General features: G+C 41.2%; 2 protein-coding genes across 3 annotated transcripts; one reads left to right on the forward strand and one right to left on the reverse strand.

Moving 5' to 3' along the window:
- Positions 1–947: 947 nt before the first annotated feature.
- On the forward strand, positions 948–2,478 carry kiss2 (kisspeptin 2). The gene is made up of 2 exons (XM_035951602.2): positions 948–1,144; positions 2,094–2,478. Exons 1-2 carry the CDS (start codon positions 1,018–1,020, stop codon positions 2,348–2,350), a joined length of 384 nt encoding a protein of 127 aa, XP_035807495.1. The 5' UTR covers positions 948–1,017; the 3' UTR covers positions 2,351–2,478.
- Positions 2,479–3,475: 997 nt separating this feature from the next.
- ldhba (lactate dehydrogenase Ba) lies at positions 3,476–17,773 on the reverse strand. 2 transcript variants are annotated; one of them, XM_023277691.3, is made up of 8 exons: positions 17,612–17,773; positions 9,896–10,032; positions 8,998–9,115; positions 8,734–8,907; positions 8,435–8,608; positions 8,151–8,268; positions 5,469–5,592; positions 3,476–4,342 (listed from the first exon to the last, which is right to left on the reverse strand). In XM_023277691.3, the coding sequence occupies exons 2-8, from the start codon at positions 10,022–10,024 to the stop codon at positions 4,175–4,177; spliced, it is 1,005 nt and encodes a 334-aa protein (XP_023133459.1). In that variant the 5' UTR covers positions 10,025–10,032; positions 17,612–17,773; the 3' UTR covers positions 3,476–4,174. The 2 variants fall into 2 exon arrangements, with proteins under 2 accessions (XP_023133459.1, XP_054862647.1); XM_055006672.1 differs by lacking the exon at positions 17,612–17,773 and adding an exon at positions 11,166–11,231.
- Positions 17,774–18,391: the final 618 nt, after the last annotated feature.

An 18,391-nucleotide genomic window follows, 5' to 3' on the forward strand; every position in this document is an offset into this window, starting at 1 on the left:
ATTTCCTTTATACAACCTAATGCATTAACAATCAATATCAAACAGAGACCAACACATGAGGAGAGAGCAAGAAGGGAGTGATGTTGAGGATGATTTATTTTTGTGCCTCTGTACCTTGTGTTCTAAATCCTGCTGGGAGGGAAAAGGGAAAACTACAGCAGACAGAAGACACAAAGTTAATGACATGCAATAGTGGCACAGAGTGAAAGAGAGGAGAAGACGTGTTCAGTGCATTATGGGATGTCCCTAGCAGCCTCTAGTAGCATAACTAAGTGATGGTTCAGTCACCTGAGCAGCTGTAACTGCTCATACGACTAGTTCAGAATGTACCACTGTAGCTGAGGCTGTTAGGAGAACATTTAGGATGAGATTATTGTAAGAGAGATAGATCTCATGACAGCCGAGACAGCAGTTTAATGTACAATTAACAACTCTTGTCCAGAGCAATAAATTCATTTGGCTAATGCATAATGAAAAATATCGCAAGGTTTAAAATTTTCATACTTGTTGAGGTAATCTCTATACCTGATAATACTTATGTATTATAGTCAGGTAAAGTAATGTGTTGGTCTGTTAGACACATGCCAATCTTAGCTGCACAAAACAGAAATACAGAACATGTTCATAGAGCCTCCTGGCCCCTTGCTGCTCTCTGTTACTACAGTCAGACTGGACTGCACAATTACTAGTCCCTGGTTCCATCACTTATTTCATTTAAAAATATTCAGGATTTCACAATTTTTGCAGGCTGTGTCATATTATTATGTACTGATGGATGATGTAGGCAACATTTCCCAGAAAATCCGATGAATAATGTATTTCAGCACCAGCAGTAGCAGACAGCTACAATTTCCTGCGCAGAGGCAGGCAGCTGTGATTGGCTGAGAACCACAGGAGCACAAGGTCACCTGGTGGAGACATAAAACAGGTTTGAATGGAGGAAGGGAGTTAGTACCTGTGAGCAGGTGAACATCAACAGTTTAATCTGCACTGGTTATAGCCGTACAGAGAGGTCGGATGTGGTGCTGGAAGATGAGACTGGTGGCTCTGGTTGTTGTGTGTACGCTGATGGTTGGGCAGGATGGAGGGAGTGTGGCAGCAGATCTACCCAGGTTTGATTCTGCACAGAGAGGACATGCAACAGGTAAGCTACTTGAAGAGTTGAATCTTAATGTAAAGTAGAAGTACCATCTGAGAGAAACACTCCAGTGGACTCACTGACTGCATTTACTCAGCATTTCTTTGGTACTTTCCACTGTTGTAATATTTGTACTACAGGCTATGTTTTAGATGCAGATACTCTACTTTTTACTACACCACATTTATTTCATGACTAATAGCTTTGCTGATTACAATTTCAAATAAATATGAGGATATCTTTTGCTTTATTTATTATTATCGTTTGTTCATTTTGGCATTTGTTCCTTTTTTGATAGTGACAGTGTAGACACATTTCTGGAATTAAATTCAGCTCTGAGTTAGGAACTACAAATTCCTTATTTAACAGTTTATGTAAAATTAATATTTAAACATATTCAGTGTATTCTACCATTTGTCAAAATGACTGTTTCATTGTTTGATTCATGGTATTTTTAGGTCCCTAAAAGATGATGGAGTTGTATCACTAATAAGTAATTATATTAGTAATATTGCCATAAAATGATACAGTAATAATAACAATATAAGACTACAAAGTTACTAACATTTGATCATTTTCACAGACTTTTCATTTAGTGAATACAGAACTCTGTAATTGGTATGGCACATGTTTTTAACCAACCTTGAGGAAAACTGAAAGTACCAATAAACACATCAATAAATTATTATTGTTGTAAAACACCTTGTGATTTTGTATCTGTGAAAGGTGCTATGGAAATAAATTTTACTTACTTACTTACCATATCCTCCCAAGTTGTTATTCCTGGAGAAGCACATTAGATAAATACATAATAAATACTTACTAGTCGTACTGCTATTAAACACTTAAGTGAACTGTTCAAATCCATACAGTTCCTGAGTGGTGATGAATCATTTCTCGCGGCAGCAGCAGAAGGCTGCAGGCACAGCTGATGTTCTGATGTTGTTCTGCTCAGGAGCAGTTCTCCCTGCGCTCAGGAGGAGAACGACAGGAGACCTGCTGCTAGAGGATCCCAACCTGTGCTTCTCTCTGAGGGAGAACGAGGAGCAGCGGCAGCTTCTGTGCAACGACCGCAGGAGCAAATTCAACTTCAACCCATTTGGCCTCCGCTTCGGGAAACGCTACATTTACAGAAGAGCCGTTAAAAGAGCCAGAACCAATAAGTTTTCCCCCTTTTCTCTGTTCTCACGAGAACTGGAGGTGCCCACCTGAAACAGATGTTTTCCTCTGAGGAATTGTGTGATTTGTGGTGAAAAGTGAACCTGTGACAAAAATCTTTTCAGATGTGTTCAAACCTGCCTCGACTTCCGATAAAACAGTGTTTCCCTGAATAAAACTTTTGTACCTATTTTTAGCGTGAAGTTATTTTCAGGTCTACAGCAGAGTTATGAGAAGCTAAACTATAAAATGATTATATCCAGAAGACACATGAAGCCTGAGATAACATCGGTTTCTGCTGTTTGCTCCAAATCATCTCAGCAGTTACACCAAAAATGCTAATGGAACTGGTTTCCAGGCTTTTGGAAAGACATTTTCATGAAGCTTTAGTGAAATTCAATAAAAGCCAAACTGTAATATTGAGCAGTGGCTGAATGCAGCCACAAGATGTCACTGCAGTGCCTTTTAAATGACACTACAAACAGCAGCTGATACAGGGCATTGCTGTACAGATAACTATTACTCTTGACTGTATGAAGTACAAAAAAATACAACAGATACATAAAATACACTAATCACATAACAATATTCACAAATATTATTAAAATTTGATGTGGGGGGGCTACCCAAACAACTCTTACTTCACAGAGCAGGCCCCACACTGAGGTCCAAACAGCCTGTTTATTCCTAGCATTTAGGCTCTACATTCAGATTAGTTGCAAATTTGTTGAAATGTCTTCATATTAGTTTATACTGACTTCATTTGGATCAGTTTGAAAGTCTCTTTTTCAAATTGCTCTGATTTAGCACGTTTACACAAATAGATGAAGTTCAGGACTTTTCTAATCTTTGTTCTCTGCTAGTTTGTTTTCTGACAGACTATTTCTTCTCACTAAATGTCGATCCCCAGTTTAAAGAATTGTGTCCTTTCAAGATCACATATTAAGAACTATTTTTAAGACGGTAAAGTCTCCTAACAAAACATTGGGAGCAGTTTACATTTTAAAAATACAGCATTTGCATCAGATAAGTAACTTCAAACTTCAGTTCTTAAGATGCTGCTTTCTATTTTATCACCAAAAAACTCATGAACTAACAGTGCAACTTGTTACAGGTTGAAACCTGAACAAAGAGGGATGTCAATCACCATGTATACAAAAATTAAACACTGACAAACAGTGACCTTCATGGGGTTCCAATTTATTAAGTTACACATTGCTGTGCCCAACATAGCTTACAACACAAAGCCAGACAATCTGTTGTGATGTTTGAATATCAACCCCAGCTGGACGTTTCCACTCTGAGCTCCACTCCACCCTAAGTGTGCAGTCATGTGCCTGCTGGGGACAAAGGCTGGAGGAAAACATGTCTGTTTAGACTTATTGGGTCTTTCTGTGATTCCCTGTAGGGAACTCAATGACCGTCACACTACAGAAGGCGGTGAAGGAGGACAGTGACACTTGTTTAAGGGGGTTGTGTTTAATCCTGGACCAAACAGCTACAACACAATAATCCATACAGAGTACAGGAACACAGGTCAGCTGATGTCTTCTAACACAAACACAGTTAAATAGAAACCTTAGTCTATGAGCTGCTGGGTAACAGATATGTCTTTTTAAAGGAGCATAGCAGTGTTTTTAGATATGGAGGTATCAGGTGATTGAAAGGAAGTAACCAATCACATAATGTGGCACTGACATGAAATAAAAGTTAAATCAGGCCTGATGACATGTATAAAACTGAAATCCTCACTGGCACCATTTATAAAAACACTGGTATTGTCCTCTAAAATAGGAGCAATAAGGTCTAAGAGAGAAGGACGTTATGAAAGGAGTGTTTGTTTGGAAAGGCGTGGGTGTGTATAGCTTGTGAGTGTGTTCAGATGTCCTTCAGGTCCTTCTGGATGCCCCACAGAGTGTCGGCACTCTTCTTCAACTGGGCCACTTCAGCGTCAGTCAGGGTCATGTTGACCACGCTGCTTACACCACTGTTGTTCAGAATGCATGGCAGAGACAGGAAGACCTCCTCGCCGATACCGTACATGTCCTGGAAAATACACACACACACACACACTCAGGCTCAGACACACATGGTGAGATAAGACAATCTCATACCAGGGAGTGAAGTAGAGAGCTGGAGTCTAGGGCAAGCTGTCACATCTAAGATGAAGGCTGAATAAATACTACACTAAATAAATTCTTCTAACAACATAGATTTCCATATTATCATTTTTCCAGGACAAATCACAATGTCTAGTAGTTATACTTGAAGGACTGGACTAGTTGCAATTCCAGTTCAAAAAGCGAAAGTTGAATTCTAACTAGTTAGAATAGATATCTTTATTTCCCTCAATTCAACACATCTACATGGTCTCTTATAGTTTACATCCACTTTAAACTGGTAAACTGAAGTTGCAGATGTGTTGAGCTGGAATTCTGACTAGTCAGTATGTAATCACTGATATCTTGAATGAAGAGTTCTGACTAGGTGATGGTGTTGCAGATATGTGTATTTCCATCACAAGCTAGTGGGATTGTGTTTAGCATACTATGGCACCACAACTCTATATGACTGACTATCTGTTTCACCACCATGTCAGAGCAAAGTTACGGTGAATTTCAAAATCAGGTCCCCACTAAACAAAGCTCTTGTTCTTCACCACTCCTCACTCATGATTTTTGTCTATTCACAACATTTTATTATGATCACATCCACCACAGCATCTAACACTGTTCAAATGCTTTGCTGTGCCAACATCCAGTGGAAAGTCTGGCATGAGCAGCATCACATGATGAATTAGATCATCAATTAAACATATATGCATTACAGTTGACTGTGGAGATGTGCATTAATCCATGCTGATAAATCAGAAACCAGAACAATGAATTTATCAGTCATCTAAATAATGACTGGTATAATGTTAATCATTTATTAAATTGCCGTCACCACTGAATCAATCACTACAACACTCAAAAAACTACTTGAGGTTTCTCATTTACACTGAACAAAGTTGTAGATCAAACACAGCCATTTTCCTGTGATATCTGTGGTGGTTTCAGCTCACATGTATAGCAGGCCTGCTATGTGAACTGAACAGAAGAGACGCCGTGTGGTGCATGGTTTTATGGAATGAAAGCAGTCTTTCAGTAAGTGTGTTTGCTGTGTGTCTGACCTTGACCATGGTGGACACGGGGTGGACACGGCTCATGTTCTTGACGATGCTCTCCGTCAGATCGGCCACACTCAGACCAATGGCCCAGTTGGTGTAACCCTTCAGCTTGATCACCTCGTAGGCGCTGAGACAGAAAGTGGTGTTCTGTTAACACCTGTGCAGTGTGTGTAAAATGTTCTTTTAGGAATATTATATGTATAAATGCACATATACAAGTTCAGTCTGCACGATATATCATTTCAGCTTCATCAGCACAAAGTCACACAAAGCAAAAAGCTGTTCAAGAAGACTTTGTCAGTGTTGCACTAAAAAAACTAAATATCAAAATGTCCTAATATTGCAACCATCGTGTGGCCATAATAGAGGTCTACAGTGTCAGTCAAAATGTTGGATACAAAGGGTTTTGTGGAAAGCTTTAGCTCTAGCTGCAAATTGGTTACATAAAAGAGAACAATTTCTTGCATAATACAGTACTAGCTGTGCTTCCATACAGAACAATGTGTTCATTACTATTTCATCACAAACATTGGACAGCAATTCTAAATCATGCCTATAAAACAATTAAGTAACACTTTTTTTGACTGGATCAGAAGTTCTAAGAAGATTTTCTAAGTGATATTAAATTATAACAATTTCAGAATAAATGTACAACTAAAACAATAAGAACATGTACGGCCTCCCCTTGCTGGCAAGATGGCTGCCAATCTGCAAGGCGGACTCTCCACTAACTGCACTGGGGAGACTGTGCAGTTAGTAAAAAACTAGCCAAGTTCATGAAGACTAGCTAGCTGTGAGTTTCTGGCAGGAACTGCACACTCGAGAGCATCCCACACATGCTTGATCGGATGGGCGTCAGGCGATCATGCTGGTCGGTGCAAACAGCAGCTCCCTCCTGGTCAAGAGAATCCAGCACAGTGCTCTGTGTGATAGAGCTGACTCACATAGATGTAAAGTCAGTCTCAGCACAAACATATAGTAGTTATTATGCTGCATATATAGTTATACTGTTGCATTTGTTGTATGTGTATTGAAGCATTGTGTAGCACATTACGTTCTTTCTATATTGTAATAAATTACTTGCAGTAACTACTTCACAGCATGTACTTTCAAGTAATTATATCATAATATCAATAAATATGTACAACCAAACTGTAAGCACAAAAGTTGCAATTAATCAAAAATAACATGTATAATAGACGCTACAGAATGATGACAAAGCCACTGAAGCATACACATGATGCTGACTGGTCCTTATTTTACAATGGATGGCATAACCATGCACAGTCCTTACAGAGTATTAGCCTGAGCTCTGACAGGGAGCTAGCTGGAAGCCCTACATTGACACTACAGGGTTACATGTTAAATTCCCACTGGAGCCACTAGCACTGTTCATTACTGTATTCACTCATGACCTCAGATAACTGCATCACTGAGAGACAGCTCCATACTGAGACTGACAACCAGTGTTCATGTACTTAATTACTTTAGGCCCATTAATGGCAAGGATTTGAGCGAGCAGAAATCCCGACCATCAACCTAGTTTTCAGTTTTCACCAGCTAGGTTACAGTTTCTGAGCCCTTGTAGTTATCACAAGGTCGTGTGGCAATCATTTTTAACAGGTGAGGTGGAAGGAGACATGGATAGGTAAGGCAGGTTGCTCAGTGACATCCACAGACCAAAGAAAAATGAATTTGATAAGATTATGACCCATGCCATACTAATTGGAGGCACTGGCTACAGCAACCCCAGACACTGGAGCTCTGCTTAAAGCTAGTGCCACATTATCTGATTACTTCTCCCCTCCACTCTGTGTTCACATATAGTGTATTTAAATACAGTCTAGTTCCTAATAAAGTTGTCAGATGCTTTTACCACATGGCCAGAATGCAATCTATTAATTTATTTTACAAGTGAAGAAGCCGTTCAGACACGGTATATGATTGCATTTGCTTACAGGACAGAAACATCACAACCATATGAAAAAAAGCTTCCAACATAAAAACTGTCTTTATCTCAATGATCTCACTGATCTTTGTCTCCATCTGGAGGTTAAAGAATGCCAAGTCTTCACTTGGGAAAACCAAGGATGGGGAAGATTCTGCCCTTTCTCATGCTCAAATGTGTGCCAGTTAGACTCCCATAAGTGAGTATGAGAGTCTACTGGCACATATTTACTGGCTACTGGCCTTTCTCTGAAAATGGATTTCCTGTTCCAGTCTTAGCTCCAAATGACTGACTGCTTGTGCAGCAAATGAAATGTTGCATCTCTTCATTTACGTCTCTTCTTTCCTCTTATGGGTATGTGAGTTAAGGAGGTCAAATGAAGTTCTTCATGTGAACAGAGCGTTGGCTAATGCTACTTGGCAGCAGAGTTGAGCTGCAAAAGAGAGGAACTCAGATGCTACACCAAGGGCCTGTTCCCCTTCAATGAGCCCACTCTGTTCTGACCAGCCAGTTTACAGAAGCTTTGGTTAGAAAACACACAACAATCGTCAGAATTCTCTTCCTTTTCTGTTCTTTACTCAAAGTGTCAGTTTCTCAAATACATTAACTAATGCCTGAGCCCAAAACTGATCTGAAATATGCGAGTAGAGACCAACATTCCACTGAAGACTCTTCGTAATAACATTAGTAACAAAGGTAGACAGCTGTTCATGAACATTCTCTCCCACACAGCGTACCTGTCCACCACAGCCTTGTGTGTGGCCTTCCACTGCTCCTTATCAGCATCAGTGCCAATCTCAGGATTAAGCTTCTGCAGGTTGACTCCTGCAACATTCGCTCCACTCCACACAGGCACTGTGATAAGAACACATACAGGAAATCCAGCACTCTTACTTTCATGTAAAATTAGATTTGTTTTAGTGTACTGTTACAACAGAAAAATGCAAAGATGATTCCCTGCAGACTACCTATCTGAGAAATATTGCTGTGTTTGTAAGGAACCTGTTCCTTGTGTACCCACCGCTGGTGTCTCCATGCTCGCCCAGCACCCAGCCATTGAAGGAGCTGGCATGAATACCGAGGCGCTCGGCCATCAAGTAACGGAAACGGGCTGAATCCAGGTTGGTGCCGCTGCCAATGACACGGTGCTTTGGCAGACCACTCAGTTTCCACGTGACATAGGTCAGCACATCAACTGTGTAAAAATAATCATACACAAAACACTCATGCAGTTATTGTTAAAACCACTTCTCTTCACGGTGTCCCTCAAACAAATGATCATTTGTATTTCATGCTCTTGATGTAAATACATGCATTTACCAGGGTTGGAGACCACGATGAGCGTGCAGTTGGGGCTGTACTTGACGATCTGAGGGATGATGGACTTGAAGACGTTAACGTTCCTCTGCACCAGGTTGAGGCGGCTCTCACCTTCCTGCTGGCGAACACCAGCTGTCACCACAACCAGGCGAGAATTGGCTGTTACTGCGTAATCTGAAGAAAAAGAGAGAGGAACAGGATCTGATCAGCAAAATCTGGAGATGTCTGGAGGGGTACAGGTACTGCACAGTTGTAGGTCCTGACCTTTGTCAGCAACTATCTTGGAGGTCTTGAGAAAGAGGCTGCCGTGCTGCAGATCCATCATCTCTCCTTTGAGACGATCCTCCATCACATCCACCAGAGCCAGCTCATCACACAGGTCCTGACCAGCAGAGGAGGAAGAGAGTGAGTGCAAAAGAAGTGGCAAGAGGATGTCCACTAATATTCACTTCAATTCAATTTGAAAAAACTGTATTTGTCCCCTGGGAGCATTTTAAGGTGCGCAGAGCAGTTGGAGACAGAACGATAGCAACAACTGTTCAAGACTAGTAGTAGCCATGTGGTAGTTAAAACAGGCTAAATAAAATGACATGTACAAATTAAAAATGGAATATGCTAAGATAAGAATAAAGTAGAAGATAGTACTGACAACATATAATGTATATAAGGTGCTAAAATGGTTCAGAGCACCATATCATCAGTGGGGTCAAGACATTCAGAGCTAAGATGATTTTGATGATTGGGACAACAGGTTTACAATCTGAGTGACTGTATTTAGAACGCTCAAACATCAGGGGTCATGTTATAGTCACACTGATGCGTAGATGTTATTTTTGAACCAAACTCTACTCAATGGGAAAAAGTGGAAAGCAGCAAGTTATGGACTTAAACCTACAGTCATAAATAAAAGTTTACATACACTTTAAGACCATGTATATCATGGCAGTCTTGTGTTTCCAATGACTCCTATATGACAGAATTTTCTCTGTTGGAGTCTTTGAAACCCATTTGTCCAAAAAAAACCTCAATATGTACAATTAATATAGATCGTCTTACAAGCGTATGTAAAGTTGTTGTACAAGACAACTGCCAATATTTTTTTTTCAAATTTTCTTTCACACTGAATAAATGCTGCACATGCTGAAGCAGGAATGTGTCTTACCCGCAGCAGAATGCTGATGGCGCAGGCCATGCCCACCTGGCCCACCCCAACCACAGTCACCTTGTTCCTGGGAGGCTCGGCGGCACTGCCCGCCAGAGGGCTGATCAACTTCTGCAGCACTGAGGACATGATCACAGCTGCAGCGACACACAGAGGAATGGACGCAAGGTAAGTCAACTTGTAGCAGGAAGATTATCTTTCTCAAATCAACAAGTGCATGATAATCTCATCTAAAAAATATTCATTATGTACAGTTGAAGCTGCCTGGGATCCTCCGAAGCTGGGTTTGCTGAAGGTCTGAACAGTTGAAATCACATCTCAGAAACATCTGATGCAATCATTATATTAAACAGGTTGAAAGGGCATTCTGTAATACTCAAGTTACAAAAGCTCCCTGGATAGTAGTATAGCAGCAGTGGATCTAACTGATAGCTTAAAGGTCTCAAGAGGACCTGGCTTTAATAAGGAAGAAATATGTTTCTCAAACCACTGTCTTGATCAAGGCAAAGAGCTTGTTCATTTCATAGTCAGCAAGAAAAATGGTCTGCAGTTATCAATATTGTTTTTATCTGTGATTTTGTGCACCAGACCTTTCAGTGATATTATGAATATAATATATTGGAATCAGATAACATTTGCTTTGCTTTGGGACTGAGCCACAAATCAACTGTGTTTTATCAGAAATATTGTTTCGACATGCTGTTAAAAAAATCCTAAATCATGACAGTTCCCTGTTCTTTCTTAAACAATAGATGCTTTAGCAGGGAGAAACACAACAACAGTAACATAAGACTGAAGAAAGAATAGTTTAGTGATACTGAAAATGAGTCCAACTTGGAACAGGCCACCCTGCTGTAGAAAGTGACAACATGACAAAGAAGTGGAATGGCAGCAATGTGTGTGTCCTTAGATTTAGATCTGAGCTCCACTCCCAGGTCCAACATCCCAGCTAAACCTAGCTGATGTTAGCTGTGCCATGTCTACAGACACTTACAGGGAGGGACTGAGTGTCAAAAACACAGACATCATGATGCTGTCAGTGCAGGAATCAAATCCAGAAAATCACAACTGAAAAATGACTGAAGCCAATGAACAGCACACACAACATGAATCAAACATAATGCTAATGTGTGTTTGTGTAGATTATTGTGGTCGTTGCCATGTCAAACCCTGCAGCAGTATTTGTACTAAATCTATGACACTGACACTAATTCATATAATTTCTCATGCTGCCATTCTCTGACACAACTTCACTGATTCTGACTTTTACCACAGGAGTATGGAGGGGCTGACAGATGCCAGATGTACTTGAGTCTTGATAAATTCCAGTTAGGACCTGTAGGAACTGAAAAAGAGAATGATACCACAAAACTTAAGCAGTTGTCTTGTACACAGACACCTACAACTAGGGCTGGGCGATAAATCGATTTTATCGATTAATTCGAGTTTGTACATAATGTCGATTTGTTTTAATGAATATCGATTTTCTCATCAACATTCGCCACCAGCGCCTTCCCGCTGGGCTCCCGTAGTTCAGAGTGCCCCCCCCCCCCCCCCGATACACAAACAACATGGCGGCGAGCGGCGCAGATCTAAAGGCTCGTGTCCACTAGATGCTAGTGTCCCGCACGGCAACGCACCACATCTGAAAATCACACGGATGGCGGGCGGTCACTAGCGGACCACAACATGGTCACATGACAGCGCTGAGCAACAGCAGGCCGCTACGTGGTCACGTGACCGAGCTTTCAGCTGGACAGTCCGGCAGACAAGTCGGATAAACGCAACGGCTCGGCCGCAAACTTTCCCTTTTATTTCAAAAAACACGTCACCGAAAAGTATTTCTGAAAGCAGAGGCAGAAATAATCTGTGCAGCAGCTGAATCTGTCCTCGTTTTAGGTCACTGACGCCTAGTTTAGAAGTTTGAGGACAGTTTCACGATGTGTGGGATCTCCGCACCCACATCCAATTTGCATAAAGTAGAACAGTGGTTCTCAACCTGGGGTCCGCTTTGTCTGCTCTGAGGCTGTGATGTTATAAAAAATACATTTTTACATTCTGGATAAAATCAGAGTAACAGACTAGCTGTGTCATCACAAGTCTACTTATAAAGCATTTTAAAAACAAATTCATTTGGTCTTTCTTCAGGTTGGCTCTAGTTCATCCCGATTCATTAGTTTGTGTGCAGTTAGAAAATTACTGACGGAAACGGTGTCTGAAAAAGGCAAAACGGGTGAAGATTCATCAGTACCTAAAAACTCCGGCTATACTTAGAGAGTTACCTTAAATTTGGTTTTATTAAAGGACGAGACAGAATTATATTATTTGTAGTGAAATGCTCGCAAATGACAGCATGAAGGCAGCGAATTACGGCGACGTCAGGAAATAAAACACAGTTTGGTAAAGTCGGAAAGATATTCATAAATTCGTACTTCCGGCATCAATAACTCATTAAATACACGTTGTCTAAATATAAACGATGCCTCTTTTCCATCGTTGTAAGGTAGACAATATGTTACAAGCCCAGTTTAATCAAAAGTCGCTGTCTTTCAAGCTGCAGAAATAACATTGGTGTCTATGAGCAGCAGGCTGTGCGACGAGTGAACAGGGACCATCTGCAAAATGCAAAACCACTGCAAACAGCGAAGAGACAAATATTCAACAAATTTACTGCAGCCAGCAACTGACTCCTGCTGGTCATACTACAACTCTTGGTTTAATATTAAATATTTTTTCTCATAACTGTAAGGAATTTTTTAGTTTAAAAAAGAAATCAATAACAACTCTTATGCATTGTAGTGTCAACAAATTTACTGCAGCCATAAACTCTCTCCTCCTCGTCATAGTACAACTCTTGAACTCTTGGTTTGATATAAAATATTTTTTGTAATTTTAGGAAATTTTCTATTAGTAATACAATTCGGGGGGGGGGGGGGGGGGGGGGGGGGCGCGCTGGGGTGCAGCTCATAGGAGGGGCTCCAAGCCACACAGGTTGGGAACCACTGAAGTAGAAGTCAGTCTACTTTATGCAAATGAGCTGCAGCCCTCTCCAGGTAAACACACCGGATCGCAGCGGGAAATGCACCGCAACCGGACCAGCATGCCACATGCGGCGCATTTCCAGCTGCGATCCGGTGTGTTTACCTGGAGAGGGCTGCAGCTTATTTGCATAGAGTAGACTGGACTCCGGGGTGCTGAGATTAGGTAGGGGGTAAAAAAAAAAATCGTGAATCGGGATTTTTTGTGAAAAAATCGGAGATTTTTTTTTTAGGCCATATCGCCCAGCCCTACCTACAACCTATTTATGAGTTAAAGGTACTACATAGAGTACTCAAACAAGTAAAATTTTTGTGCCCAAAGTTAATTTCATAGATCTCTTTTAAACTCAGTTATTTGTCCTGACTCAGGCCAGGTCTAAATAATACTCAGTCTGTGTCCAGTCAGATTTCCACAGGTCCCGGGTTTGTCAGGTGCTTCCGTAGATGGAAACTGGACTTCGCTTTGAGACATTTCATCTGTTATTCAAGAGGCTTCCTCAATTCTAACTGGTGGGGAGTCATAGGTATTTATTCTCACCCCTAAATCACATGGCCTGTGGCTCGTTAACGGTCCAAGCCTCTCATGCCTCAAGGTGTGATGATGGTGATACTGCCTGATGACAGATGCCTCAGTGTGTTTATAGTGGTAAAACATTCATACATTTCAGGGCTGTGGTATAAGTACATGATAAGTGGTGTCATATACCCCCCCTTATTCAGAGATGGCTGTTCCAGCTCAACATGGATGCCTTCCCTCACTGCTTTCCCACATCACCTGTGTTATCTGTCCAGATACCAGAGTACATTGTTGTTCTCAAAGGAGTGTTCCTTATCCCTTAGATACAGATGGACTGCTGAGTTTTATTCAGAGGAGCTGTATACCAGGAATGAGCTGTATGACTTGGGGGTGACAATAAATACCTTAGATTTCCTTCCCAGCTAGTCACTTAGAAATGAGGAGCATTCTTGGATGATGGGAAAGATCTTCAAGAACCGAAAAGATAAGTCTTCCTGCCTTCTGCTGTAGCACTTAGGATTACGATGACCTGGATGACTGAAAAACTGCACAGACATGTCTCAGTTCTGTGTGTCAATATAAGTATCCTCAAATGTAGAGGAGGTGAAAGATAAAATAATGTCATATGCATTTGTCTATACTGTGCACTTCACATGAAGATACCTGGCCTTTCAAAGTTGGGCCAAACGCCCATTGCCAGCAGGAAAAGTGAAGGTCCTGCTATTGTTGTGTAAGGACTAGCTGTAGCATGGGACTGGAATAAGGGCACCAGGAGCTTCACTGAGATGAACAATAACTATGGTGTTGTGGTAACAGTCAAACTGTGCATGTGTGACACCCTGTGATCTAAAAGAAATGGACATGGAACCAAGAGGAACATTCTAAAGTCAACTCTTCAAGAAGACCAGCAATGTGAAAGGTGTAACTTTGTGTGTGACAGTACGCTCACTGGTTAGAAGGTAATGAAGCCAGGAGTGTCTGCAGATGTGGACACAGAGTCACAGTATCATGGCTAGGTGCTGCAGATTCAGGACGTTAACACCGAGGGCTCACTGAAAATCTATCACACACTATTTACACAAAGGTTTGTCCAAATACTGATTATTGACTGACCTGTCATTCCTGTTGTCAGCCTTTCTGACAACAGGAATGACCTCACCACTGTTTTTACATACATTCTGATATGTTGCCTAAATGCCTTCTGATGTGGCTTAAGAGGTTCTGAAAGAACACTTGTTCCCTGCACCTAAACCTTTGAGTGGTAAGGAAACCCTGTTAAGCAAATATAAACTAAAACTGAAATCAGTTGTCAAGAAGGCGACTTGTGTAATTATTGCAAAAGCAACTGTAATTGTGTTCTTGAAGCCTTATCTAATACTACCAGTTGCACGTTAAAGTAACATTTTATCATTATTTGTGTTAACTTTGTAGATTAGAATTAACATTTAAGCATTTGGTACATTCCCTTGTGAGCTTTATGTTCCTGCATGAACAGAACACTTCAAACATGACCGTTGTCAAAAAACTACAAGAAGACAAAGCTGAAGCCACATTCACTATGGAAGTGTTTGAAGACCTAAGCTCTGAGGAGGCCGACGGCTTATCTGTAGTGGGCCCATAAAACACGTTCAACAGTCACAGAGGCCTGAATTCCACACTTTTACGTCCTACGGCTCAGTGATCATTCTGTCATTCCTGCATTGTCTCCTTATTCATCCTTCCAAACTATCTTTCTTTCCATCTTTCTTTAATGCTTTCCTGTTGAGAGAACAGCATTCATGTTCTGCACTAGCACATGCAACTATGCTTGACAATGAAGACAATAAGTGATATCTGGGTGGCAGCATACAGAAGATATCGTTAAATCAATCAATCAGTAAATGTACTACTGCATTTTTCAGACAGAGTCTAATTTCAATGAGTGTCAAAAGTTGATTTGTTTGTTGTAGAGACCACTGCTCCTGTGCTTTTGTCAACAAGTTTCAATTTCACCAGGATAGGCTTTCATAAGTAAGGTCAAATGGACCTTCAACTGCAGACCAGGTCCAGAGATTTAAATGACTGAAGCAAAGTAAATTAGAATCACAGAACATCCTGTTCCACTTTCTCAGACAGTACCGTGCAGAATAACAAGGTCAAATGAACACTGAAAATGGCAGAAGAAAGAATCAAAAGAAGTGCTTTCCAAACTTTTATCTGTCACTAGTCCTCAGAGACAGTGAAGTCCTATTTATTAAAAATGTTCTGAAAGGAGCATCATGCAGTTTGCTAGACATGATTAGGGGTTGACTGCTATGTTTCTTCATGGTGACATTGATAGGAATCATTAGTAATCAAGGAGAATACCGCTCAAAAGTTTGGGGTCACCCAGACAATTTTATGTTTTCCATGGAAATTCACACTTTTATTCATGTGCTAACATAACTGCACAGGGGTTTTCTAATCATCAATTAGCCTTTCAACACTATTAGCTAACACAATGTAGCATTAGAACACAGGAGTGATGGTTGCTGGAAATGTTCCTCTGTACCTCTATGTAGATATTCCATTAAAAATCAGCCGTTTCCAGCTAGAATAGTCATTTACCACATTAACAATGTCTGGACTGGATTTATCATTCATTTAATGTTATCTTCATTGAAAAACATTGCTTTTCTTTCAAAAATACGGGCATTTCTAAGCGACCCCAAACTTTTAAACGATAGTGTATACGTGCTGTAAAAATTAAAATTTTGGTGTCAAAATTTAGAATAACACACACTCCATCAAAACGATTTAGTTCATTTATAGTTTTCATGCTGAATTAAAAGAGAATTTCAGTGACTTCAGACAGCACTATGGGGAAGACATTGCTGGACATTACAGGGTGACTACAGGTAAGAGGGGCTGTATCAGACCAAAGGAATGCATTTTAAATGAATAGATTTTATTGGGAATCTCTGTTGATGAGGACAGGGATAGACACAGACACTACCTGTAAAAATCAACACTGATAACTGGAAGAATGCCAACAGTCTGATCTGATTATCAGTCAAAATGATAGTTTGTCAATCCCTGCATTTAATACATAACTATACCACTGACCTGATGGAAAATCAAAGTCTTAGAGCCAAATGTATGTGAAAGAAACCAGTAGATGAGAGATCCCCAAACTAACAGGCCCCTGTAGGTTTCAGAGCCTCCGTTTGGAAGCACTGACCTAATGTGTCGCCATGCATGAAGAACAAAGCTCTGGAATCTTTCGTGTGCTGACATGCTGGCAGCAAGTCAACACATCAGTCACACCAAGGTCAGACGGACAGTGGCAGCAGGCAGTGGGGTGTTTGTGTCCATGTAGGGGCACCTGCTCCAAACTGCTACACAACCAGGAGACAACAGGCTGCTCAACAACACAATGCCCCATTTTGCCCCCTCACATCAGAGTCTGTTACACAGTATAGACCCAGCAGCAGGGGCCTATAGCTTCCTGTCTGCATGGACATAGCTTGTGGAGTTATTCCAGTCATGTGCTCGCTGAGGTGTTATGTAACAGGCCTCAGTCCTGCCGTCGTCCTTCATTTTGGTGATGCTCAGAGTCGCAGAGGAGACTCTGTTTTCTCATTATATTAAAAAAACAAAACAAAAAAAAACCCCGACGAGAAACACCAAGAAATTGCATCACAGAGCTGCTAACCGCTGTATGAACTCCAGCAGAGTTCACAGTAAGTTCATTATTATCCGACAGTAGGCTACACAATTTGGCTAAGAACAGTACAAACCTTCCAAAAAAAAGTGAAGCAAAACCCAGTTAAAAAAAACTCGTCAATAAAGAACCGGCGGCGTTAATGAGGTGCAGGATTGTAAAAGGTGGTTGTGTTGAATACAAGCTTTACGAGCCGCACTCTCACCGCTTCTATTACCGGACGAGCTGAAAACGAGCTTTACAAATGATTAAAAACTAATTGGAAATGCCTCGACTGATGGAAAACACTCGTAAAACCTCTCATTATTTACTCTACTGTGGTTTCCTAACATTAACTTGTTAGAGCCCACATGAAAATGGTTTCCACTCGGGCTCGGAGCATCCATTGCTGCCCAGGCGCTCAGCACGCACCGCTCCCCCCTCCACACACACACACACACACACAGACAGACACACACAGACACACAACGAGCACTCACCGGTGGTTAGCGAGAGGAGGCCTATCCGTTATCCGGTCCCGGTGAAACACGGTGCTGCGTCCGGCTGGCTGGGAGATGGAGATGAAGAGAAGAGAGAAAGCTGCTGTAGAGCTGAACGGAGGAGGGGGGGAGGGGTGAGGAAGAGGAGGGGGAGGAGGAAGGGGGGGATGAGGAAGAGGGGGGAGGGGTGAGGAGGAAGAGGGTGGGAAGGCTGAGGGGCTTCACACCTGCACCCCCACAAAGTCCGCACACATAAACACAGTACAGTTTGGAGGCACCTACTGAGGAATTTACATTGAGTTAGAAACCTGGAAATGTTGCACCTCTCACTCCAAAACATTCGTTTATGTTGCAGCTTTATTTCCTGCTTCATTCACTGATTCTAATTATTGACACAAAATCTAATCAATTAATGTAGCATCTTATTATAGTGTACAAAAAAGCACTTTGTGATATCACGTTAAACATCATGTGATTCAAGATTGCAGCACCTCTTAATAATGACATTGTTTCTAAGTTGATCAGTCGTATTTCCTCATGAACAGTCGGATCGTAATACTTGAGAAAAACTATATTTAAAATAAAGGAGTCAAAGTAGAAAGTCAGTGAATACAGCTGCAATCAGTGACACATAACTTAGAAAACCTGTGATCCTTTGAACAAAGGCTCAGACAGCGAGAATATTGCATAACATCAGCCTCTGTGAGTTCAAATTAGTGTTTACTTTGCATGAACAGAGGGGCTGAGAAGCTACCCAGCAGCATATTATAGGAGACTTCA

The sequence above is a fragment of the Amphiprion ocellaris genome, chromosome 21 (assembly GCF_022539595.1).
Source record: "Amphiprion ocellaris isolate individual 3 ecotype Okinawa chromosome 21, ASM2253959v1, whole genome shotgun sequence".
NCBI lineage: Eukaryota > Metazoa > Chordata > Actinopteri > Pomacentridae > Amphiprion > Amphiprion ocellaris.

Excerpts from the sequence above, each read along its gene's own strand:
- kiss2 (XM_035951602.2), top strand. The coding sequence starts at position 1,018 with ATGTGGTGCTGGAAGATGAGACTGGTGGCTCTGGTTGTTGTGTGTACG. Across the intron at positions 1,145-2,093 it reads ACAGAGAGGACATGCAACAG|GAGCAGTTCTCCCTGCGCTC; the intron begins GTAAGCTACTTG and ends TGTTCTGCTCAG.
- ldhba (XM_023277691.3), bottom strand. The coding sequence starts at position 10,024 with ATGTCCTCAGTGCTGCAGAAGTTGATCAGCCCTCTGGCGGGCAGTGCC. Across the intron at positions 9,116-9,895 it reads CCATCAGCATTCTGCTGCGG|GACCTGTGTGATGAGCTGGC; the intron begins GTAAGACACATT and ends TCTGCTGGTCAG. Across the intron at positions 4,343-5,468 it reads CCGTGTCCACCATGGTCAAG|GACATGTACGGTATCGGCGA; the intron begins GTCAGACACACA and ends TGTATTTTCCAG.